The sequence below is a fragment of the Brassica rapa genome, chromosome A09 (genome assembly GCF_000309985.2).
Source record: "Brassica rapa cultivar Chiifu-401-42 chromosome A09, CAAS_Brap_v3.01, whole genome shotgun sequence".
Taxonomy (NCBI): Eukaryota; Viridiplantae; Streptophyta; class Magnoliopsida; order Brassicales; family Brassicaceae; genus Brassica; species Brassica rapa.
Genome location: NC_024803.2, coordinates 16,625,955 through 16,653,103, shown reverse-complemented (window position 1 = coordinate 16,653,103; position 27,149 = coordinate 16,625,955). Strand labels below are relative to the sequence as shown.

The 27,149-nt window shown below is 29.3% G+C and overlaps 1 protein-coding gene, 1 long non-coding RNA gene and 2 pseudogenes across 3 annotated transcripts; all 4 read left to right on the top strand.

Annotated features, from left to right (window-relative positions):
• The first annotated feature begins 266 nt into the window (after positions 1–266).
• On the top strand, positions 267–3,294 carry LOC117128337 (annotated as a pseudogene).
• Positions 2,762–15,240, top strand: LOC117127712 (auxin response factor 22-like; the record flags this gene model as incomplete). The annotated part of the gene is made up of 16 exons (XM_033278346.1): positions 2,762–2,874; positions 2,983–3,169; positions 3,218–3,301; positions 3,502–3,629; positions 3,719–3,775; positions 12,864–12,876; positions 12,984–13,040; positions 13,129–13,269; positions 13,361–13,445; positions 13,540–13,630; positions 13,704–13,868; positions 13,963–14,076; positions 14,150–14,222; positions 14,315–14,423; positions 14,627–14,910; positions 15,178–15,240. Coding segments are annotated over exons 1-16 (1,764 nt in total), but the record flags the coding sequence as incomplete, so codon positions are not given.
• On the top strand, positions 15,241–16,908 carry LOC117128345. Of its 2 annotated transcripts, XR_004451645.1 has the most exons (3): positions 15,241–15,396; positions 15,489–16,321; positions 16,604–16,908. It is a non-coding gene; the product is annotated as an uncharacterized LOC117128345 (long non-coding RNA). The 2 variants fall into 2 exon arrangements; XR_004451644.1 differs by having other exon boundaries at positions 15,489–16,908.
• Positions 16,909–17,688: 780 nt separating this feature from the next.
• On the top strand, positions 17,689–22,431 carry LOC108870612 (annotated as a pseudogene).
• The last annotated feature ends 4,718 nt before the right edge of the window (positions 22,432–27,149 follow it).

The following is a 27,149-nucleotide window of genomic DNA, read 5'->3' as shown; positions in this document are numbered from 1 at the left end:
GTTACAAAAGAAAAGATTGTTTTTTAAAAAATATTGTTAACGTCGTCAACAAAACACTAAACCCTAAATCCTAATCCCTAAACCATAAATCCTAATCCCTAAACCCTAAATCCGAAACTCTAAACCCTTGGGTTAACCCTAAACCCTTGGATAAATCATAAACTCTAAATCAAAAACACTAAACACTAAAATCCTAAACCCTTGAGTGTTTCGTTTAGTGTTTTTGATTTAGAGTTTATGATTTATCCAAGGGTTTAGGGTTTATCCAAGGGTTTAGGATTTAGGGATTATGATTTACGGTTTAGTTTTTTCTTAAAAATTTTTTTTTTTGTAATTACTACTATTTTTATTTTATTTTTTTTTAAACATAATATAACTTGGCAATATTTTGTTTCTTTTTATAAAAGATATCAAATTTGAAATAACATAATCCTATTGGTTGGTGAACCTAGAGGTTCATCCTAGGGGGTGAACCCAAGAATAAGTCATAAATGAATGGAAAGTAATATTCCTGATATTAAAAATAATTAAAAAAAATCTTATGCTATCAATTTCTTGAAAATTTTATTACTCTTGAAGGCACCTTCGATTCCTTAATGAGATCTAGATTATTCTTAGCTCTTTTGATTAGGTTATCTTGTCTAAATAAACCTAACCTCACTTGTCTCAACCTCCAAAGTCCCCATCACTTGATCATTATACTTAAACGAGTGTGACAATCAATATATTATTTATGTATAATATAGGTTTCTACATATGGTGATGTTATGATCTGGATATTTTCTTCTCTTTACATTTATATTTTCTATTACCAACATCTTGAAAATGAGAAATCAATTTTGGATTTTTCTATTTTCTCTGCTTCTACTAAAGTTCATATCCCAAGCACGATGTGAAGCTACAAAACCGGTGACGATGATCCGACCAGAGACCTATTCGAGCTGAAGGTAATACGACGTTCCTGGACGGAAGAACATGGTGCGTGGCTCGACCAAGTGCGTCTCAGGCTGAGCTACAGAGAGCTCTTGATTGGGGATGTGGTATTGGGAGAGTTGATTGCTCAGTCATCGAGAAACATGGTGACTGTTACGAGCCGGATACGATATGGTCGCACGCATCTTTTGCGTTTAATGTGTATTATCAGACTAATGGGAACAATCGCATTGCTTGTTACTTCGGTGGAACAGCTACACTCACCAAGATAAACCCTAGTAAGTTTCTTGCACTATGTAGGGTACTAAAATGAATAATCCATTAATTTTTTTGCCAAAATATCTCTCTTTATATATAAAAATGTTATGCCATATGTTATATATGGATTTACCCTTGTATACCTTTTTTTTAAAGGAGATACCACTAACATCCTCCACGCATCCCCTGTAACGTCGTCATTGACAGAAGAGTCAACTGATCGACCTAGTGCGCCGATGACATCAATAACTGATTCAAATTCCATCCAATTGTTATGCCAAAAAGACGCAAAATCCTTCCTGAGTTTACATGATAGAGAATGAAAGGTTTTGCTAAATAAGAAAGCTTCATGAGCCTTCTCCAAATCCAGCTGCAAATATTTGAGACCCACAACGATTCAGAACCAGCAAAAAGGAGCCATATGAGTTTGAGTCCATACACCAAATTTAATACCATTAAGCAAAGCAGACCCAAAACTCCGCACTCTTTCGGTGAACAAACACTCTCCCAAGACATTTTCCCCCCCTTGCGAGTTCAGAGCTTCTGTCCAGAGAAAGGTGGTACAAATCTTTTCTAGTTTTTTCCAAACATTCTTTTGCCAGTGGGACAAATTGCAGACCAAAAATTGATCGTACTAGTAGACGGCTGTTTAAATCTCCTGCAAAAGATAGCTGTTTTGCTGTCAAAGAAGTAACTCGAGATCTGATTTTATCCACTAAAAGTTGATAATCTTGGCTTCACAGGTTATGAGGCATCAGAGGAACTCCGAGATACTTCACAGGAAGAGACCCTTGGACCAAATCAAGTTCTGTCGCCAAAGATGAAGCAGAGCGTTGATCATTCCCGTTCACAAAATACACAAGTTTTCCGCGATTATTTTATGTATGGTGGAGTACGTAATAATAGGAATTTTTACTCTCCAAGACACTTTATGTCTTTGGATTTACAGCCCAAGACACTTTCTACATGTGACAACCTTTTTTTCTAGTTAATGTCTTTTATGCCCTTATGTCTTTGGAAAGTAAAAAGAAAAATTAAACCAGCCAGAGCCTATCGGTTTACTTATTGTACCAACCCCTCTCTAATAACTCACAACCCTATTTCCTTATTCTAAAATCACGACCTCTCTCAAGACACCCCTTTTGCGGCGAATTTTTTAGAATCCTAGGTTCGATTCTTCACACACTATCCTTCCATTATCGTCTCCGTAACACCGCCAAGCTCTTGCTTCCGAATCAATCCATCTCTGTCAGTCTTCTCAGTCTTCCATTGTCGCCTCCGTAACCCCGCCGTTCTCACGAATCAACACCGCCATTCTCAGTCCTTCTAGTTCAAGTCATGCAAGGTTTGTTTCTTTCTAATCTAACTATATTTAAATATTTAAATATACATAAATTTTAATCTTTATCACAATTATCTTACATGATATAACCTTCTCTCTAAATCCTCTCGTTTTCCACCGATGACCTAGCTTTCTCCGGTCCGGCGCCTGCCGGTTCCGGAGATCTCCTTCTCCTCCCTCCTTTTTTATTCCTTTTACCTCTCCTCACTTCTGCTCTTTCCTGTCAATATGCTTGTGCTTCTGGATTCGGCTGAGCTTCACCAGAGATCTTCGCAGTTCAAAGGGGCGGTTCGGTGGTCTGGAAAAGCGGCGAGGCTGAGAAGTGGCTTTTTGGATCAAAGGTTCTGTCGGATCTAGTTTTTCGTTTTCCTAGATCTACGTCCTTGTTGTCGGCGGGCGCGTGGCTCAGTGGGGGTCCTTCTCCAACTTCGATCTACATCTCTGCGAAGCGGTGTAGCGAACGGAGGAGTGGTTGATTTGCGGTGGTTTGGTTTTCTCTCTGGTTCTCAGAGGCGACGTGTCCGTAAGGTTTTCCCATCGGCGTTGTCTCCTGATGGTCAAAGCTTTGCAGTCTGCGCACGGTGGGATCCTTCTTCCCAGCTCCGGTGGAAGCTCTGGGTTTCTTCCGGTGTTCGGGTTCCACACCCCCTCAGTTTTCTGTTCCGGTTGTGCTCTTGTCGACAGGTCCGCTTTCTGTTCTTCAGGCAGTGGTACAGGTTGTGTCTAGCGGTGGTGAGTCTTCTCCTCCGGTTTATACCTACCTTCAATGTAAGGTCACTCTCTCCTCTGCTCTCTCTGTTTCTGGGTGTCGACGGTTTCTGTCTACCCATAGTGGCATCTGTAGCAAGCCTTGGACTGCTCTCCTTTCGTATGTGGATTGAGGATTGGTGTATGTTGTGACTTGGCGGTTTGACGCAAAGGTTGTCCCTGGTTTTGCGTCTCGGGCTTCATTCCTTATCTGTGAGCAGGGGTTTGGTCTTCTTGGGGCGCTGCTTCAGTTTTTGCTTCTGGGTTCGGCGTTGTCCGGTGGCGTAACTGCTCTTGCTCGTCTTGTGGAGACTGGCCCAATGCTGCTGCTCTTGGATGAGTTCTTGAAGTCCTAACAATCTTCTTGGGGATGTGCTTTTGTTTCCTGCTAAAGTCTTGGCATTCATATCCTTTTATCTTTTCACGATGTTGTTGCAGCCTGTGGTATAGCTTAGGTGTATTGTTGTTCTGTGTTTTTGATCCAAGTTGTATGCTGTTCGTTTAATTTAATGCAAAAATTTACTCAAAAAAAAAAAAATTATCTTACATGATGATGAAAATCTTGTGGAGGTTAATCTATTTAATCTATTTATACTATTATTTTTGAATTGAATTTGTTTATTTGTCATGTTCTCCATAATTTTATGCTTAGTTATTAAACAATTTTCTTTTAATTTGACTAATTAAAGTTTTAATATCTAATAAATAAATTATATAATTCGTTATTTAACTGATTACAAACTAATATTATAAAAATATCTCAAAAATAAATGGAAAACGTTTTTGAAAAAATAAAAAGATAATTCCATGTATTTATTTTGTGTTTATCTACATCTTTATTTCTTGTTTATTTATTTTCATAATTAGTATTATATATACACATATCATAATTAGATTTATCATTATACTAAAATATTATAAATAGTTTTATACAAAATAACAAAAATTTATTTATATTTGTTTGTAAACATAATATGTCATGGCATATTTTTTTGAAAAATTATTAAATTTATTTTAGTATTAATGTGATTTTCGTGATATTTTCATTTTTATTCTTATCATTCAGTTGCAAAAATAACTTGTATTTGTTATTTAAGTTGAAAATTTAATTTTAACATTTACACCAAAAAAAAGTTGAAAATTTAGTATTTCTTTGTTTTTATTTTTACTAAATATTTATTGTTATCGTCCAGTTGTAAGAATAACTTTCAAAAAGAAAATATTCCTTTTTACAACAAGTACCTTATATTTATGAAAATTTAAAATTTACTTTATTTACTTTTAATTTTTCACGATTTTTATAAAATTATAACTTTGTTTAAATTAAAATTTCCTCAAATATACATTAAATATTAATGTTTTGTTTGTCAACATAGTTAGTCTGATTGAGTGTTTATTTAATTATTATAGGAAGTATTTCACAATATAATTATACATATATCAATATTCTTATTTACTTTGACTAATATATGTAAAGCTGAGTTTGGTTTAACATTTTTGTGCTTTTGATTTATTTTGAGATTTTGTAAGTTATGCTAATTCCTAGAATTTGGTTTAATAACATCACTTTATATTAACAATTATATATTTGTTTATTTAATTATATCATTGTTTATAAATTAATATAATAAAAATTTGTTCAAGATAATAACATATTTACAAGATATTAGTGTTGTTATCCAAAAATAATGTTTTTAAATCAATAAAAATTAAAAAATTGAAAGATTCATAAAATAGTATAAATTTAATGTTTAATTTTTTTTTTTGATCTTTAAACTAATAGTATATTTATTAATAAATATTTATTAAATATATTATTAAATAACTATGTCCGCATGTACAGGCAAAACTCCTAGTTGTTAATAAATCATTTCTCTAGGATTCGAATCCAGTAATAAGACTTCCTTTAGATTTAGGTTACGGGTAATTTGGTTCTTTTGTTCGGTTGAATAATTCCAAATATGTGGAAACTTAACATAGTAATAAATGTACATGTTAAGAGATAAATACAAAAAAGAAATCTAGAATAAGAAAATGAAGTTTTCTATTTAGATTAGATTTGTGTCTCCATATCCCATATGTGTGTGCTCCTTTTCTTATTTTTCGTTTCTCATTCGTTTCTTGCGTATCTGTATTCCTGAGCGGTTTCCGTGAGAGCTTCGTGTTTGTATACTTGTGCAACGTGAGTTCGAGGTTAAACGACTTCACAGTTTAGGCCAAACATCAAAAACGAGCTTGAACACTTAGAGGAAATAATTAATTGTCCAAAAGTTTGTGTGTTTATGTTTCTTGTTCATCTATTTGTTCTAAAGCTGTGATTCGACGAGGTCACACGTATCAGAGCTACACAGAGCTCTTGATTGAGCATTTGGTATTGGGAGAGTTGATTGCTTAGTCATAGAGCCGGATACTATACGGTCGCACGCATCTTTTGCGTTTAATGAGTATTATCAAACCAATGGGAACAATCGCATTGCTTGTTACTTCGGTGGAACAGCTACACTCACCAAGATAAACCCTAGTAAGTTTCTGTTACTAAAATGAATAATCGGCCAATAATATCTCTAATTATATCTATAAATGTTATGCCCTATTTTATATATGGATTTACCCATGTATACTTATTTTCCAAAAGTAAGATAAATGACAAAAGAAATACGTGACTGAATTTGAGTAACCTCTCTAATAACATCTTTTTGATATAACATTTTCTTTTCTGCAATTATTTTATGTATGGGGAGTACAAGATACTAGATGAGATATTTTATATGTTGCTTGCAGGCTACGGAACATGCTTCTATGAATATGATGTATGCAAGTAGGAACCATCCCCTGTATATTAATTCTGAAGCATTACAACATGTTTTCATAGCCATATGTCATTACTAGGATGATTCTTACAATCTTTAGAAAAATAAGTTGGTCTTTATAAATATATATTATTTTATTTTATTAAATTAACTATCAAATTGATTAGTAATGTAAAAAGAATATTCTCAATTTTCTTATGAAATAAAATTTACGGAATTACCTAATATGATTAACATATATATGACAATTAATGATTATGAATAATACATATTTGAAAACATTTTTTGTATCATCTCTCTTTTTTGTTTAATTTTATACTATTAATAGAAATTAAACAGTCACATCAAGTATATAATAAAAAAATAGATTTTTTTCTTATATGTTATATTTTGAATTTTTTAAAACGACTACATATTACTAAAAATGACAAAAGTCTCACATTGAAAGTTTTGTGATCAATGGTTTATTTTTTTGTTCAATCAAAATACAGATGATCATAAATCGTATGAATATTAAGTCTCATTAATAAATATTCATATTATATATATATATATATATATATATATATTAATATCATTAAAATTAAACTACATACTATATAACAATATGTAAAATTCAAAATTTCATGGAAAATTATTGAGATCTTAATATTTTAATTTTGAAATTTGTACTGATAAATCTCACATTAAAAGTTTTGTAATTAGCGGTTTAAATTTTTGTTACAGTAAACATACAAATGTTAATAAAATCATATGAGTAGGAAGTGTTAATAATAAAAATTTATATTAAAATATACTATATTTATGTCAATATCACTTAATTATAATTAATACCATATAACACAAATAAAATGATTGATGTATATACTTTTATGTATACAAATTATTTCTTAAATAGGTAGTTTCAAATATGTTATTGGGAAATTGCCACAAATAGCACATTCATAGTACCACTTTTCATGTTTACACTAACCACTTTTACCCTCACTTTTAATGAAGGATAAAAGACAATTATACCCTTAGGGTTAACTAATCTAGACTTAGGGTTTAGAGTTGAGGGGTGGGGTAGGGTTTTTGGAATGCGAAATTTAGAATTCTAATAAATATATAAATAAATATTTTAAAAATATATAAAAAATTTTAGAAAATAGTTTCAAACTTAATTTTCGTTTTTCAAAAAGAAATTTGAAAATAAATTAAAGAAAAATTCGAAAAAAAAATTTCAAAAAATAATTTATAAAAGAGTTCGAGTTTGAAAAAGTATAATTCGAAAACATAAAAAAAAATTTACTTTTTTTTATTTTTTATTTTTTTATTTAAATAATGATTTATTATATATATAAATAACAAGAGCATAAGAGTCTTTTGCCACTAAATGAAGATTGTATTTTTGAAAATGTCTCCTTAGTGGCGGTAAAAATGAAAAGTGCTACCATGAAAGTGGTAAACATGTAATTTCCCCTATGTTATTTGATCCTGACAGTCCCAAATATTCTTTAAATCGATGTGATTTTTAATATTAGAAGCACTATATATATTATTTTATTCAGATTAAATATTTTAATCTTGATTTTTATTCCTAAAAAGCTTTTAATGAAATATCATGACAAGATTCTAATAATCTCCTTTTGAGTTTGTTCGAAGAATGAGAGATTTGATCATTCGTCTAGTATTTGTTTCTCCCTAATACCCTATCTAGCTATTATAAATGTAAGAATGAAAGATTTTAACTATTTATTATAAGTTTTCTGGTTTATCATTTAATAAATCAAACAGTTCTTAGTTTATACATAGTTTACACATACTATAATGGTAAAATATTATATATAAATATATTTTATCGTATACTCTTAAGTAACTAAACCTAAATCATAGGTTAATAAAATAAATAATTTGTTTTGTTGTTCTAGAATTAGATGATTTTTAAACTGAACTAGTGAATATGTACTAACTACTAGACATACATTTATATTCTGAGTCTGCACTTATATTATATAACAACTTGATATATTAGAATCACTAACCTGTGAATAGAGTTTATATGTATCTGGAGTATAACTAATTTTTACAGATGTCTATCTTTTAAATTGACACTTATGTAATTCACCGAATTCATAGAAGAAAAAAAAATAAAACTCATATCAGTGAAACATAAACGACAACACAATTTTATAGAGGTAGAAAATGAAATCACATATGGAGACTCAATAGTAAACAAATCCAGAGCCGAAAAGAGGCATTTACTTATTACATAGATGGTGCACCTAATCCTCTTTTGTCATTTTACAATCGATCTTGCCTATACGATTACTTTGATTTGTGTCAGCTGGCAAAACTTAATATCCTTTTGTGCATATGGAGTCCTGAAATAATTAAAATGAACTTTAATACGTTAACTCTTTAACAACAATGATAAATTTAAGAGACCAACATTTGTATTCATCATTTTATAATCGATAAAAATGGTAGTGTTGCAAAATGTTAAAATCATTTGATAAACAAAATTAGTATAAAATGATGGTTATCATCTAGTACTTTCATATTTTTGTTTGTAATGCCTTTTAAGTATCATTAGATTTTGATCCGTGCTTTGCAAGCGCAGAATATTTTATGATGACAAATTCTACTACTAAGTTAATAAATAGTTTTTTTTTAATTTATAAGAGTTTTTCGTATTTAAAACATTTTGAAACTAAAATCAGTGTTTTTAAATTCGATCCAAACCCGCGGTCAAATCGGTTAATCCGGTGATTTGATAATTTTCTTTAGGTTTTTAAAAATATCAATATTTAAAAAAATCACTAAAACTAGAGACTAACCGATTGAACCGATGGATGACCGATATGTAATCCAATTTGATTTAAATTGATATAGTTTCATAATTTGTCACCTTTTAATCTAAATTCTAAGGTTCATTGTTTTGTAGTTTTATGAAATTTTGACGTTTCTACAAACTTTTGATGCAGAAAATGATATGTATCAAATAATTAAGAACTATAAATATATCTTGAACATATTACTCCTTTTTATATAGCCTAATTAATTTTATTATAATTGTTTTGTGTAATTTATCTTGTTAATATTTTGGTTTATCTTATAATAGGTTTAAATTTGTTGTTAACAATTAGTGTTAAGCATTTTCTTTAAATAACCCATATATATATATATATATTTTGAACATTTTTCATAATTATTTTTGTTATTATATTTATTGTACAATGTATAACTTTATATATTTTTATGATATGGATATTATTGAATTATTATGTTACTTAAATGATATAACCATTATTTAGGAAATATAATAAATAAAATAATCCGTTAATTTAACTGATTTATTATTGAATTTTTTGTAGTTATTAAACCTGTAAAATAAGTTCTATTTATTTTTGCTGTTTATAAATTATCTGAATTTTTTCTATTATTTAATTTATCTAAATAATTTGAAAGAAAATTTTTAGAATTATAAAAAATATGAGGTCTAATATTTTATATTGCTTGGATAAAAGATTAATTATAGTGTTGTTTGTAAACATGGATAGTAGTATAAAGAAAAACTAGACCCTGACCAGTGCGCCAGCGCGGGTATAAATTTTTGATTTTTCGTTATTTATTTAACTAAATGATGTATTTGTAATATTTGATGTATTATATTCACCAACTAAATATTTTTTTTGGCATCTTAAACCATCTATTTATGACAAATATTCGATATCATATAAAAAATTGAACAAATAGACGTAATTAAAGAATTGTAGACGATATTTAAAAACAATGGTTATTAATGTAAAATATGAAGAAATATTATATTATGACTTAGTATGGCATAAAAAAATTATAATTTAAGTGTACATGTTTAAAGAAAATATAATGATTTTTAAACTTCTATGAAAATTTAACATATAAAAAACGGCGATGAATTAGTCATCAAATTATAAATAATTTCATAATTTTATTAATAATAAATTATTTATAGTCTTTATTTTTTCTTGCATATAATTATTAAATATCCATAACATTAATATGTTAAAAGGCCATATTATGAAAGCCCATGTTGTAAGTTTTTTTCCGGGAAGTGTAACAAAAATAAATTACCTTTAACTCTTTCGTTTTGTTTAAGTTCTGTGTCGGTAAAAGATTAAAAAAAATCTCTATCTTTTTCAATGTTCAATTTGAAGCTTATAATGCGAAACTCATACGCAAATATAGGCAATTGGTTGGAATCTCTATATCTTTATATTCTTACAAATTTTAAATTTCTTGTTTCCTCTTCTACAAGCAAATCAATTACCGAAGTAATAGATCAATTGGTTGGAATCAATTCTATTCTTATAATTAGTGTAATTATGGTTACAGTTTCTATATTTAATAGGTACATTAAAGATATGACATTGAAGATATTATGTTTTGATTAATAGAAGATGTTGGATTTTGAGTTTGTATTTATTGATTTGTTTTTATAAAGCTTAGAAAATCAATAGGATGATTGGTTGGTTGATACATCCTATAAAGAAAATAAAAACTATAGGTGGTTTGAATATTGTACATCGATCGATGCATGATGTAAGTTGACTATATCAAACTTGAGCATGATCATTTCAAACTAAAGTATGCATTTGTTATATTGTAGTTAATATATTTTAAATATTATATATGTCAAGTGATTCACGTTTTTGTAAAAAATAAAATTCAAGTTCTTTATTGGGCCGTACTCATCCGTAATAATTTACATTAAATATATGATGTATTTTTAGGTTTATTTAATGATATTAAATTTAAATTTGACTAAGGAAAACTCATTAATTTAACTGGAAAAGAGAAACATTATAATAGGTAGGTTCATTTAATGATATTAAGATTAAATTTGATTAAGGAAAACTCATTAATTTAACTGGAAAAGACAATCATTAAAATATGTAGTTAAATTAAATTCTCAGTGCCATGGAAGTGTAAATAAATTAGAATACTTAGGGGTATTTTTAATGGGTACTTTTCTTTTAATAATATAAATAAGAATATTGTTTGGAAACATAGATAGTAGTATAATGAAAGGAATATTAGTGATTCAATGTAAGTTTAACTATAAAGTTGAAAGGTGTATTGAATTTAAAAACTTACAAAATAAAAGTTAGGTCCAATATAATATTTCTGTTTTTTGGTCAACTTCTGTCCATCACATGTATGTGTGGATCATGTAGAAACACATGACTTTTGGTTAATTGTTAACCAAAGATGTAAGGCTTTAACTGGTAACCATTAAAAGAATAAGAGAAATAACAAGGAAAAGAATGAAATGAAAAAATAAGAGGAAAATCTATTTCTTTTCTAATTTTATAAGGAATAATTGTAGTCTTTTATTCTTTAAAAGTTAAAGAATATTAAGGAATCATAAGTAATAAATATTCCTTGTAAATGGTGTAAATTGTAAGAAATGGTAAGGAATCAACTATGCTCACTCATTTCTTTGGTTACCATTTAGAGATGAGTTCCATTTTGGGATTGAGGTGATGATGGGAGAATTGACGTGTTCAACATTAGATGAGTTCCATTTTGGGATTTTTTTCACATAAATGGAAAGGCTGTAAAAATGCATTAATGTTTAAGTACAGAATCCATAGGCGACCTTTGAATTTTCTTTTACTAAAGACCATTTTCTTCACTGACAAATCAACTAATTATGACTTATGAGGTAATCTTTAGTCAAAAATCATATGAACAATATTAATGTAGGACAATGACTTCTCAACTATAAATACCTGATGTATATCAAATTGATGACTAAACAAAGACAAATACAGATCATTGTAAAGAACAGAAAACAAACTTGTTTACCAAGATCAAAACGTGCTCAACAATTCACTAATCAAAGGTATTATGTTAATTATCTACTTGTATGGCTCGATTTTGTGAATAATCATGATTTATATTGCAATATAATTTGTAAAATTTTATTTAAAATTCTCTATCTATCATGATGTAATCATACTTAAAAAAACACAAACCTGTTTATCAATACCTTTTAAAAAACACAAACTTTATATACTCTTTTGAATTTGAATTATTTAAAAAAAAAACACAAACTTCATTTTTAGAGTTTGAAAAATTTAAAAATAATTTAAACAGCTCATCTCCCGCAAAGATCCGAACCAAACACGAATAAAAATTTATAAATACTTAAATGAGATTGAAATCTTTAATCTCAAAAACCCAAAACCTAAATAGACCCGAACTGAATAATAATGGGTACCGACCGCCCACCCCTAATTTTGAAATAGAATACCATGCTAACAACTATTCTGGATTTGGTGATATTTTTGTGTAAGGTGTAATTCAAGACCATTATTTGGTAAAAGCTGATGGAGAATAACAAAATTAGAGATGCACAACCTAAATTTCAAGGTATAAGTTAAAAAAGGAACTCAAATTTAACTTTTGATTTATTAGGAATATTTACTCATAAAAATATTTTTTTATTCATTTAGGAACTGATGGAACCAATAGATATATGTATAATCAGTTATGGAAGTTATGTGCTGGATCTTTGTTTGATCTTCCAATAATTGGAGAAGAAGTTTATTATTTTCCTCAAGGGCACATAGAGCAGGCACATGTTTTTCTATGAATAATTTCACATTAATTCTCATATTTTGTTATTCAATAAACTTTTCTACAATCTTATGACATTATCAGCTTGTAGCATCAGAAAATGACAACCTGTGCCAATTTAAACCAATTTTTGATATTTCTTCAAAAATTCGTTGTAATGTTATTAGCATCAAGCTTAAGGTATGTATCTTTGGTATTTGATGTTTCTCTTTAGGAAATACACATGAGATTAATTGGCTTACAATTGTACATATTATGGTTTTGACATGTTTTATGCATGAATTTAGGTGGATACCAATACAGATGAAGTTTATGCAAAAGTTTCGTTGTCGCCATTTTCACCTGTACGTGGAAAATTTAAAATTTTATTTAAGAACTAATAGTACCTCTTTTTATAATATCTGTAAATAAATTTATGAATTTAATTATTAGGAATTTGAAGTCTCTATTCCTAATGGCAACAACGAACAAAACATTAACTATTTTACCAAGGTGTTAACTGCTTCGGATGCCAGCACACATGGTGGTTTTTCTTTATTTAAAAAAGATGCCATTGAATGTCTTCCTCTATTGGTATTTTCATTTAATAAATACACCAAATAAATCCATAATTGACTTATATTGTAAATTTTTATATGATCCTTTGTATTAAACGTTTTTTTAGGATATGTCACAGCAAGCACCGAGTCAGTGGATAGTTGCTAAAGATCTCCATGATCATGTTTGGAAATTTAAACACACTTTTAGAGGTAGCTACGTTTTCTATATCAAAATCGTTTGGTAGTAACTAATAATCTTTATACACAACTAATAATCTTTATTTATGTATAAATTATCAATTAGGTACACCACAAAGACATCTTTTCACATCTGGTTGGAAACAGTTTGTAAGAAAAAAAAGTTTGGCCGTTGGAGACTCTGTTGTATTCCTTAGGTATATACATTTGTCATTTTGCATCTCTTTTGTTTCTTAATTTTTTTTGTATTTTAAATATTTTTTGTTTTAGAGGGGAGAATGGGGAATCACAAATCGGAATCAGAAAAGCAGCGCCTCAACAAAGCAACATATCATCATCAGTAATTTCAAAAGAGAGTATGCATTATGGTTTAGTTGCTACTGCATCGAATGCTATTAACTCCAAATGTATGTTCGACGTGTTTTATAGGCCAAAGTAAGGAAAATACTTTATTACTCTACTTAAACATCATGAGAATATTTTATTTTAAAAAGCATATTTTAATTTATTCTTGATATGATGATATTAGGTCGAGCAAATTCATTGTCAACTGCAAAAAAGTTATAGATGCAGTGAACATGAAGTTCAATACAGGTTCAAGGTTTACTATGAAGTTTGAAGGACGTGATTTTAATGAAATAATGTAAATATTTGACTCTCATATAATTTTTTTTTTCCAAATATGATTACTTACAAATTTTGTTTATACTGCAAAGATATTCTGGGACAATAGTAAAAGTGGAAGATTTCTCCATTTATTGGAAGGATTCAGAATGGCGAAATCTACAAGTAAAACTTATTCATAACTAATTTTTGTTATATTATTTTAGACTATGATTTCAAAATAATAATAAGTAAAATCCACTAACTTATTTTTATAGGTTCAGTGGGATGAAGCTGCAACAATTTCAAGACCTAATAAGGTCTCTCCATGGGAAATCGAGCCTTTAATTCGAAAAAACAAACGCCAACGCGAAATTAACGAAATTGGTAAGAAAATAGTTTTAAATAATTTATGCTTCTTTGTGTATCCATTATCATCATATTTCTATATATAAGTTCAAATATGATAATTCATATGTTGACTCAAAGCCAATAAATTGGAGAATCAAGTATAAAATCTTCGACAAGTCTTCCTCAACTTATTTATCAGAATGAAACTAATGATTCAAAAATTTCATCTGGTTGGCTAGTGAGCTATGCAGGTCTTGCTATGTCCAAACCATATTACAATGACCAAATGGTCCAGTCAACAAAAGAAAATTCAACCACCAATGCATCTAGTAGCTTCAGATTGTTTGGAGTTGATCTAACGGCTTCTACCAAAGCAAGAGATGTTTTGGAACCACTTGAATCATACCAAAAGAGTAAAATTTCTGAAATCTTTGATGAAGAAAAGCTTGATCAAATTCAAGCAGTGACATCACTAACAGAAATCCAAACGAAGAAAATAAGGTGTACTACAAGTAGTACCAAGGTATGACTAAGAGCATCTTCTACTTATTCTTTACTTTTTAGTCAATTCTAAAATTATTAATTATTAATAACTAGAACATGATAAGACATAGGCTTTGTAAAATTATTCATGTTCTTTTTAAGAAAAGACTAGATTTTATATATGGTTGCACACATAGTTTTATTCTAATACAGTAGATTTGATATTGATAAGAAACTTGAATAACTTTTTAACCAGATTGAGATGACTATATTTAATTCACAAACACTTGATATGTTTATTGACCAGGTTCACATGGAAGGTGTTGTTAGAACTGTTGATTTAACTGATTTTGATGGATACAATCAGAACTGTTGATTTAACTGATTTTGATGGATACAATCACATGATCCTTGAACTAGAAAAACTCTTTAATATCGAAGGCAAGTTGCATATGCACAGTCAATGGAAACTAACCTTTAAAGTTCATGAAGGAGATATGATGCTTGTTGGAGACGATTCATGGCTGTAAGTTTCCTCTTTCTTCTTCTCTCAATTTATTCTTCTTCTCTCAATGTTTGGGAAAATAAGAAACTTAATGTGTTTTTGATTCTGTGTAGGAAATTTTGCAACACCGTGAAGGAAATATTCATATGTTCAAAATAAGATGCCATAAAATGAAATTTGAGAACCAATTCTCTAAAGGTGACTCAGCATTTACAAAAATAATTTCACCGTCCGATGTCGAGACAGTCAAAAAGGGGTTTTGTTACTTTTAATGCGTTTTTATATAATACTAGGGTTTGATCTCTGTTCACCCAGATATTTTACTTTTATTTAACATTTGTGTTTAACTTGAAGAGTTTGGTTTTATATTATGTGTGATATTTATTATTGTGATTGCTCTTCTTTACTTTTATCAACTCTTTTCATTGAACTTATTTGTTATAAGGAGATTAAGACTCAGTTTTGTTGTGTTTACTAAATTGCCTTATACAATTACTGAGATAGTTTGAATGGGACTATGTTCTGTTTTTATTTTGGCGATAGAACTTTTAATCATTTTCTTATTTTAAATCATCTAGTTTCATGTCTGCTCTTATTTGTTTTTGGTAAGTTGTTTTATATTGCATTCTTTCGAATTGTGCAACTATATATTTTTATTTCCATATCAATATTGGAATTATGGTTGAGTTTTTTAAAAAAAAATTATGTATGTTACCTTACAATTTATTTCTATACAATAACTGTTGATCTCTTATTTCTGTCATGTAAACAAACTTTTAGTTTGTTTGTAGTACTAACATATGGTTATTAACATTTACCAACTAAGCTAATGGAGATTTTAGTCAAAAATAGTTGAAATATTACATATTATTTTCAAGGCTGGAAGCACATGCTACCCAGCTTCTATCCAGGGCCGACACTGCTTACATCGTGATGAAAATCTTGTGTAGGTTTATTCTCTATTAATCTATGTAATTGTTAATAAATCATTTCTCTAAGATTCGAATCCAAAATATTGAAACGTAAAAAAAATTAATGACTTCATAACTACTGGAGTAAAAAGACTTCCAGTAGATATAGGTTGCGGATACTGAAACTAGAAATGTTCAACGTAATTTGGTTCTCCCATGTGATTGAGGCCATCTGATTGAGAGACTGGTTAGATAAAAACTGTTATCTTTGGTACAGTCAATGAACTTAATCGATTTTTTTTTCTTGATCTGAGTAGGAACAAGATCGAAGATATTTCTAAATACATGAACGTTTAAGTGGAAGAGTTGTGTAAGAGAGTTGACGTGCTCACCAGGCTTCACTATGCCTCATCAAAATCAATGCCATAAGCTCTGTTCTTTTTTTTTTAATTTATGCTTTCTTGAGTTTAAAGTCTTTTGATTTGTTAGCATCATCTTCTGAATGGATTTAGGTATTGGCTTTTGTAATAACTTGGCTATGTTGTTTTGTTTCTTAATCAAACCGACTCTGTTTTTAGTCCTTTACATAGAGAATCATGAAGATATAAAACATAATTGTGAATATTGTTATTGAGATATGTATATATTTAGTTAAGAAATCTAGGTTTAACGTTTACATTCTTATCTTCCTATATAAGTTGTACATGTATAACCTTTATCATTATGAGAGTCAATATACAATTCTTCCAATCTTATACTCTCATCATTCTCTACACTTTAGATTGAAAAAATTGTGAATCACTTTGTCGAAATATATTTAGTCTTAAATGTGTGTTGTGTATTGTATGCCTTTCCTATGTGAAATTATTATGTTTATAATTAAACATATACTATTTGCAGAGAATTATTTGCTTGTGAGTTGTGAACGCCTCTCCTCAACTTTCAGTATTCGTTATACAATAAATGAAGAGTTATTCTTGGGTTCACCCCCTAGGGTTTACCCTCTAGGTTCACCAACCAATAGGATTTCATTATTTCAAATTCGATATCTTTTAAAAAAGAAAACAAAATATTGTCAAGTTATTATGTTTTTAAATAAAAAGGTTAAAAAAAATAGTTGTTACAAAAGAAAAGATTGTTTTTTAAAAAATATTGTTAACGTCGTCAACAAAACACTAAACCATAAATCCTAATTCCTAAACCATAAATCCTAATCCCTAAACCCTAAATCCGAAACTCTAAACCCTTGGGTTAACCCTAAACCCTTGGATAAATCATAAACTCTAAATCAAAAACACTAAACACTAAAATCCTAAACCCTTGAGTGTTTTGTTTAGTGTTTTTGATTTAGAGTTTATGATTTATCCAAGGGTTTAGGGTTTATCCAAGGGTTTATGGTTTCGGGTTTAGGGTTTAGGGATTAGGATTTAGGGTTTAGTTTTTTCTTAAAAATATTTTTTTGTAATTACTACTATTTTTATTTTTATTTTTTTTAAACATAATATAACTTGACAATATTTTGTTTCTTTTTATAAAAGATATCAAATTTGAAATAACATAATCTTATTGGTTGGTGAACCTAGAGGTTCATCCTAGGGGGTGAACCCAAGAATAAGTCATAAATGAATGGAAAGTAATATTCCTGATATTAAAAATAATAAAAAAAAATCTTATGCTATCAATTTCTTGAAAATTTTATTACTCTTGAAGGCACCTTCGATTCCTTAATGAGATCTAGATTATTCTTAGCTCTTTTGATTAGGTTATTTTTTCTAAATAAACCTAACCTCACTTGTCTCAACCTCCAAAGTCCCCATCACTTGATCATTATACTTAAACGAGTGTGACAATCAATATATTATTTATGTATAATATAGGTTTCTACATATGGTGATGTTATGATCTGGATATTTTCTTCTCTTTACATTTATATTTTCTATTACCAACATTTTGAAAATGAGAAATCAATTTTGGATTTTTATATTTTCTCTGCTTCTACTAAAGTTCATATTCCAAGCACGATGTGAAGCTACAAAACCGGTGACGATGATCCGACCAGAGACCTATTCGAGCTGAAGGTAATACGACGTTCCTGGACGGAAGAACATGGTGCGTGGCTCGACCAAGTGCGTCTCAGGCTGAGCTACAGAGAGATCTTGATTGGGGATGTGGTATTGGGAGAGTTGATTGCTCAGTCATCGAGAAACATGGTGACTGTTACGAGCCGGATACGATATGGTCGCACACATCTTTTGCGTTTAATGTGTATTATCAGACTAATGGGAACAATCGCATTGCTTGTTACTTCGGTGGAACAGCTACACTCACCAAGATAAACCCTAGTAAGTTTCTTGCACTATGTAGGGTACTAAAATGAATAATCCATTAATTTTTTTTGCTCTTTATATATAAAAATGTTATGCCAGATGTTATATATGGATTTACTCTTGTATACCTTTTTTTTAAAGGAGATACCACTAACATCCTCCACGCATCCCCTGTAACGTCGTCATTGACAGAAGAGTCAACTGATCGACCTAGTGGCGCCGATGACATCAATAACTGATTCAAATTCCATCCACTTGTTATGCCAAAAAGACGCAAAATCCTTCCTGAGTTTACATGATAGAGAATGAAAGGTTTTGCTAAATAAGAAAGCTTCATGAGCCTTCTCCAAATCCAGCTGCAAATATTTGAGACCCACAACGATTCAGAACCACCAAAAAGGAGCCATATGAGTTTGAGTCCATACACCAAATTTAATACCATTAAGCAAAGCAGACCCAAAACTCCGCACTCTTTCGGTGAACAAACACTCTCCCAAGACATTTTCCCCCCCTTGCGAGTTCAGAGCTTCTGTCCAGAGAAAGGTGGTACAAATCTTTCTAGTTTTTTCCAAACATTCTTTTGCCAGTGGGACAAAATGCAGACCAAAAATTGATCGTACTAGTAGACGGCTGTTTAAATCTCCTGCAAAAGATAGCTGTTTTGCTGTCAAAGAAGTAACTCGAGATCTGATTTTATCCACTAAAGGTTGATAATCTTGGCTTCACAGGTTATGAGGCATCAGAGGAACTCCGAGATACTTCACAGGAAGAGACCCTTGGACCAAATCAAGTTCTGTCGCCAAAGATGAAGCAGAGTGTTGATCATTCCCGTTCACAAAATACACAAGTTTTCCGCGATTATTTTATGTATGGTGGAGTACGTAATAATAGGAATTTTTTACTCTCCAAGACACTTTATGTCTTTGGATTTACAGCCCAAGACACTTTCTACATGTGACAACCTTTTTTTCTAGTTAATGTCTTTTATGCCCTTATGTCTTTGGAAAGTAAAAAGAAAAATTTAACCAGCCAGAGCCTATCGGTTTACTTATTGTACCAACCCCTCTCTAATAACTCACAACCCTATTTCCTTATTCTAAAATCACGAACTCTCTCAAGACACCCCTTTTGCGGCGAATTTTTTAGAATCCTAGGTTTGATTCTTCACACACTATCCTTCCATTATCGTCTCCATAATACCGCCAAGCTCTTGCTTCCGAATCAATCCATCTCTGTCAGTCTTCTCAGTCTTCCATTGTCGCCTCCGTAACCCCGCCGTTCTCACGAATCAACACCGCCATTCTCAGTCCTTCTAGTTCAAGTCATGCAAGGTTTGTTTCTTTCTAATCTAACTATATTTTAAATATTTAAATATACATAAATTTTAATCTTTATCACAATTATCTTACATGATATAACCTTCTCTCTAAATCCTCTCGTTTTCCACCGATGACCTAGCTTTCTCCGGTCCGGCGCCTGCCGGTTCCGGAGATCTCCTTCTCCTCCCTCCTTTTTATTCCTTTTACCTCTCCTCACTTCTGCTCTTTCCTGTCAATATGCTTGTGCTTCTGGATTGGCTGAGCTTCACCAGAGATCTTCGCAGTTCAAAGGGGCGGTTCGGTGGTCTGGAAAAGCGGCGAGGCTGAGAAGTGGCTTTTTGGATCAAAGGTTCTGTCGGATCTAGTTTTTTGTTTTCCTAGATCTATGTCCTTGTTGTCGGCGGGCGCATGGCTCAGTGGGGGTCCTTCTCCAACTTCGATCTACATCTCTGCGAAGCGGGGTAGCGAACGGAGGAGTGGTTGATTTGCGGTGGTTTGGTTGTCTCTCTGGTTCTCAGAGGCGACGTGTCCGTAAGGTTTTCCCATCGGCGTTGTCTCCTGATGGTCAAAGCTTTGCAGTCTGCGCACGGTGGGATCCTTCTTCCCAGCTCCGGTGGAAGCTCTGGGTTTCTTCCGGTGTTCGGGTTCCACACCCCCTCAGTTTTCTGTTCCGGTTGTGCTCTTGTCGACAGGTCCGCTTTCTGTTCTTCAGGCAGTGGTACAGGTTGTGTCTAGCGGTGGTGAGTCTTCTCCTCCGGTTTATACCTACCTTCTTGCGCATTGAAGCCCTGCTATTTCCTCTTCAATGTAAGGTCACTCTCTCCTCTGCTCTCTCTGTTTCTGGGTGTCGACGGTTTCTGTCGACCCATAGTGGCATCTGTAGCAAGCCTTGGACTGCTCTCCTTTCGTATGTGGATTGAGGATTGGTGTATGTTGTGACTTGGCGGTTTGACGCAAAGGTTGTCCCTGGTTTTGCGTCTCGGGCTTCATTCCTTATCTGTGAGCAGGGGTTTGGTCTTCTTGGGGCGCTGCTTCAGTTTTTGCTTCTGGGTTCGGCGTTGTCCGGTGGCGTAACTGCTCTTGCTCGTCTTGTGGAGACTGCCCCAATGCTGCTGCTCTTGGATGAGTTCTTGAAGTCCTAACAATCTTCTTGGGGATGTGCTTTTGTTTCCTGCTAAAGTCTTGGCATTCATATCCTTTTATCTTTTCACGATGTTGTTGCAGCCTGTGGTATAGCTTAGGTGTATTGTTGTTCTGTGTTTTTGATCCAAGTTGTATGCTGTTCGTTTAATTTAATGCAAAAATTTACTCAAAAAAAAAAAATTATCTTACATGATGATGAAAATCTTGTGGAGGTTAATCTATTTAATCTATTTATACTATTATTTTTGAATTGAATTTGTTTATTTGTCATGTTCTCCATAATTTTATGCTTAGTTATTAAACAATTTTCATTTTAATTTGACTAATTAAAGTTTTAATATCTAATAAATAAATTATATAATTCGTTATTTAACTGATTACAAACTAATATTATTAAAATATTTCAAAAATAAATGGAAAACGTTTTTGAAAAAATAAAAAGATAATTCCATGTATTTATTTTGTGTTTATCTACATCTTTATTTCTTGTTTATTTATTTTCATAATTAGTATTATATATACACATATCATAATTAGATTTATCATTATACTAAAATATTATAAATAGTTTTATACAAAATAACAAAAATTTATTTATATTTGTTTGTAAACATAATATGTCATGGCATATTTTTTTGAAAAAATTATTAAATTTATTTTAGTATTAATGTGATTTTCGTGATATTTTCATTTTTATTCTTATCATTCAGTTGCAAAAATAACTTGTATTTGTTATTTAAGTTGAAAATTTAATTTTAACATTTACACCAAAAACAAAAGTTGAAAATTTAGTATTTCTTTGTTTTTATTTTTACTAAATATTTATTGTTATCGTCCAGTTGTAAGAATAACTTTCAAAAAGAAAATATTCCTTTTTACAACAAGTACCTTATATTTATGAAAATTTAAAATTTACTTTATTTACTTTTAATTTTTCACGATTTTTATAAAATTATAACTTTGTTTAAATTTAAATTTCCTCAAATATACATTAAATATTAATGTTTTGTTTGTCAACATAGTTAGTCTGATTGAGTGTTTATTTAATTATTATAGGAAGTATTTCACAATATAATTATACATATATCAATATTCTTATTTACTTTGACTAATATATGTAAAGCTGAGTTTGGTTTAACATTTTTGTGCTTTTGATTTATTTTGAGATTTTGTAAGTTATGCTAATTCCTAGAATTTGGTTTAATAACATCACTTTATATTAACAATTATATATTTGTTTATTTAATTATATCATTGTTTATAAATTAATATAATAAAAATTTGTTCAAGATAATAACATATTTACAAGATATTAGTGTTGTTATCCAAAAATAATGTTTTTAAATCAATAAAAATTAAAAAAATTGAAAGATTCATAAAATAGTATAAATTTAATGTTTAATTTTTTTTTTGATCTTTAAACTAATAGTATATTTATTAATAAATATTTATTAAATATATTATTAAATAACTATGTCCGCATGTACAGGCAAAACTCCTAGTTGTTAATAAATCATTTCTCTAGGATTCGAATCCAGTAATAAGACTTCCTTTAGATTTAGGTTACGGGTAATTTGGTTCTTTTGTTCGGTTGAATAATTCCAAATATGTGGAAACTTAACATAGTAATAAATGTACATGTTAAGAGATAAATACAAAAAAGAAATCTAGAATAAGAAAATGAAGTTTTCTATTTAGATTAGATTTGTGTCTCCATATCCCATATGTGTGTGCTCCTTTTCTTATTTTTCGTTTCTCATTTGTTTCTTGCGTATCTGTATTCCTGAGCGGTTTCCATGAGAGCTTCGTGTTTGTATACTTGTGCAACGTGAGTTCGAGGTTAAACGACTTCACAGTTTAGGCCAAACATCAAAAACGAGCTTGAACACTTAGAGGAAATAATTAATTGTCCAAAAGTTTGTGTGTTTATGTTTCTTGTTCATCTATTTGTTCTAAAGCTGTGATTCGACGAGGTCACACGTATCAGAGCTACACAGAGCTCTTGATTGAGCATTTGGTATTGGGAGAGTTGATTGCTTAGTCATAGAGCCGGATACTATACGGTCGCACGCATCTTTTGCGTTTAATGAGTATTATCAAACCAATGGGAACAATCGCATTGCTTGTTACTTCGGTGGAACAGCTACACTCACCAAGATAAACCCTAGTAAGTTTTTTGCACCATCTAGGTTACTAAAATGAATAATCGGCCAATAATATCTCTAATTATATCTATAAATGTTATGCCCTATTTTATATATGGATTTACCCATGTATACTTATTTTCCAAAAGTAAGATAAATGACAAAAGAAATACATGACTGAATTTGAGTAACCTCTCTAATAACATCTTTTTGATATAACATTTTCTTTTCTGCAATTATTTTATGTATGGGGAGTACAAGATACTAGATGAGATATTTTATATGTTGCTTGCAGGCTACGGAACATGCTTCTATGAATATGATGTATGCAAGTAGGAACCATCCTCTGTATATTAATTCTGAAGTATTACAACATGTTTTCATAGCCATATGTCATTACTAGGATGATTCATACAATCTTTAGAAAAATAAGTTGGTCTTTATAAATATATATTATTTTATTTTATTAAATTAACTATCAAATTGATTAGTAATGTAAAAAGAATATTCTCAATTTTCTTATGAAATAAAATTTACGGAATTACCTAATATGATTAACATATATATGACAATTAATGATTATGAATAATACATATTTGAAAACATTTTTTGTATCATCTCTCTTTTTGTTTAATTTTATACTATTAATAGAAATTAAACAGTCACATCAAGTATATAATAAAAAAATAGATTTTTTTCTTATATGTTATATTTTGAATTTTTTAAAACGACTACATATTACTAAAAATGACAAAAGTCTCACATTGAAAGTTTTGTGATCAATGGTTTATTTTTTTGTTCAATCAAAGTACAGATGATCATAAATCGTATGAATATTAAGTCTTATTAATAAATATTCATATTATATATATATATATATTAATATCATTAAATCATTAAAACTACATACTATATAACAATATGTAAAATTCAAAATTTCATGGAAAATTATTGAGATCTTAATATTTTAATTTTGAAATTTGTACTGATAAATCTCACATTAAAAGTTTTGTAATTAGCGGTTTAAATTTTTGTTACAGTAAACATACAAATGTTAATAAAATCATATGACTAGGAAGTGTTAATAATAAAAATTTATATTAAAATATACTATATTTATGTCAATATCACTTAATTATAATTAATACCATATAACATTAAAATGATTGATGTATATACTTTTATGTATACAAATTATTTCTTAAATAGGTAGTTTCAAATATGTTATTGGGAAATTGCCACAAATAGCACATTCATAGTACCACTTTTCATGTTTACACTAACCACTTTTACCCTCACTTTTAATGAAGGATAAAAGACAATTATACCCTTAGGGTTGATTAATCTAGACTTAGGGTTTAGAGTTGAGGGGTGGAGTAGGGTTTTTGGAATGCGAAATTAGAATTCTAATAAATATATAAATAAATATTTAAAAATATATAAAAAAATTTTAAAATAGTTTCAAACTTAATTTCGTTTTTTCAAAAAGAAATTTGAAAATAAATTAAAGAAAAATTCGAAAAAAAATTTCAAAAAAATTTTTATAAAAGAGTTCGAGTTGAAAAAGTATAATTCGAAAAAAAATAAAAAAAAATTTATTTTATTTATTTTTTATTTTTTTATTTAAATAATATATTATATATAAATAACAAGAGCATAAGAGTCTTTTGCCACTAAATGAAGAATGTATTTTTGAAAATGTCTCCTTTAGTGGCGGTAAAAATGAAAAGTGCTACCATGAAAGTGGTAAACATGTAATTTCCCCTATGTTATTTGATCCTGACAGTCCCAAATATTCTTTTAAATCGATGTGATTTTTAATATTAGAAGCACTATATATATTATTTTATTCAGATTAAATATTTTAATCTTGATTTTTATTCCTAAAAAGCTTTTAATGAAATATCCATGACAAGATTCTAATAATCTCCTTTTGAGTTTGTTCGAGAATGAGAGATTTGATATTCGTCTAGTATTTGTTTCTCCCTAATACCCTATCTAGCTATTATAATTGTAAGAATGAAAGATTTTAACTATTTATTATAAGTTTTCTGGTTTATTCATTTAATAAATCAAACAGTTCTTAGTTTATACATAGTTTACACATACTATAATGTAAAATATTATATATATAATATATTTATCGTATACTCTTAAGTAACTAAACCTAAATCATAGGTTAATAAAATAAATAATTTGTTTTGTTGTTCTAGAATTAGATGATTTTTAAACTGAACTAGTGAATATACTAACTACTAGACATACATTTATATCTGAGTCTGCACTTATATTATATAACAACTTGATATATTAGAATCACTAACCTGTGAATAGAGTTTATATGTATCTGGAGTATAACTAATTTTACAGATGTCTATCTTTTTAAATTGACACTTATGTAATTCACCGAATTCATAGAAGAAAAAAAAAAAAAACTCATATCAGTGAAACATAAACGACAACACAATTTTATAGAGGTAGAAAATAAATCACATATGGAGACTCAATAGTAAACAAATCCAGAGCCGAAAAGAGCATTTACTTATTACATAGATGGTGCACCTAATCCTCTTTTGTCATTTTACAATCGTCTTGCCTATACGATTACTTTGATGTGTCAGCTGGCAAAACTTAATATCCTTTGTGCATATGGAGTCCTGAAATAATTAAAATGAACTTTAATACGTTAACTCTTTAACAACAATGATAAATTTAAGAGACCAACATTTGTATTCATCATTTTATAATCGATAAAAATGGTAGTGTTGCAAAATGTTAAAATCTTTGATAAACAAACATTAGTATAAAATGATGGTTATCATCTAGTACTTTCATATTTTGTTTGTAATGCCTTTAAGTATCATTAGATTTTGATCCGTGCTTTGCAAGCGCAGAATATTTTATGATGACAAATTCTACTACTAAGTTAATAAATAGTTTTTTTTAATTTATAAAGTTTTTCGTATTAAAACATTTTGAACTAAAATCAGTGTTTTTAAATTCGATCCAAACCCGCGGTCAAATCGGTTAATCCGGTGATTGATAATTTTTTAGGTTTTTAAAAATATCAATATTTAAAAAAATCACTAAAACTAGAGACTAACCGATTAACCGATGGATGACCGATATGTAATCCAATTTGATTTAAATTGATATAGTTTCATAATTTGTCACCTTTTAATCTAAATTCTAAGGTTCATTGTTTTGTAGTTTTATGAAATTTTGACGTTTCTACAAAATTTTGATGCAGAAAATGATATGTATCAAATAATTAAGAACTATAAATATGTCTTGACCATATTACTCCTTTTTATATAGCCTAATTAATTTTATAATTGTTTTGTGTAATTTATCTTGTTAATATTTTGGTTTATCTTATAATAGGTTTAAATTTGTTGTTAACAATTAGTGTTAAGCATTTTCTTTAAATAACACATATATATATATATATATATTTTTTTTTTTTGAACATTTTTCATAATTATTTTTGTTATTATATTTATTGTACAATGTATAACTTATATATATTTTATGATATGGATATTATTGAATTATTATGTTACTTAAATGATATAACCATTATTTAGGAATATAATAAATAAAATAATCCGTTAATTTAATTGATTTATTATTGAATTTTTTGTAGTTATTAAACCTGTAAAATAAGTTCTATTTATTTTTGCTGTTTATAAATTATCTGAATTTTTTCTATTATTTAATTTATCTAAATAATTTGAAAGAAAATTGTTAGAATTATAAAAAATATGAGGTCTAATATTTTATATTGCTTGGATAAAAGATTAATTATAGTGTTGTTTGTAAACATGGATAGTAGTATAAAGAAAAACTAGACCCTGACCAGTGCGCCAGCGCGGGTATAAAATTTTTGATTTTTGTTTGTAGTTATTAAACCTGTAAAATAAGTTCTAT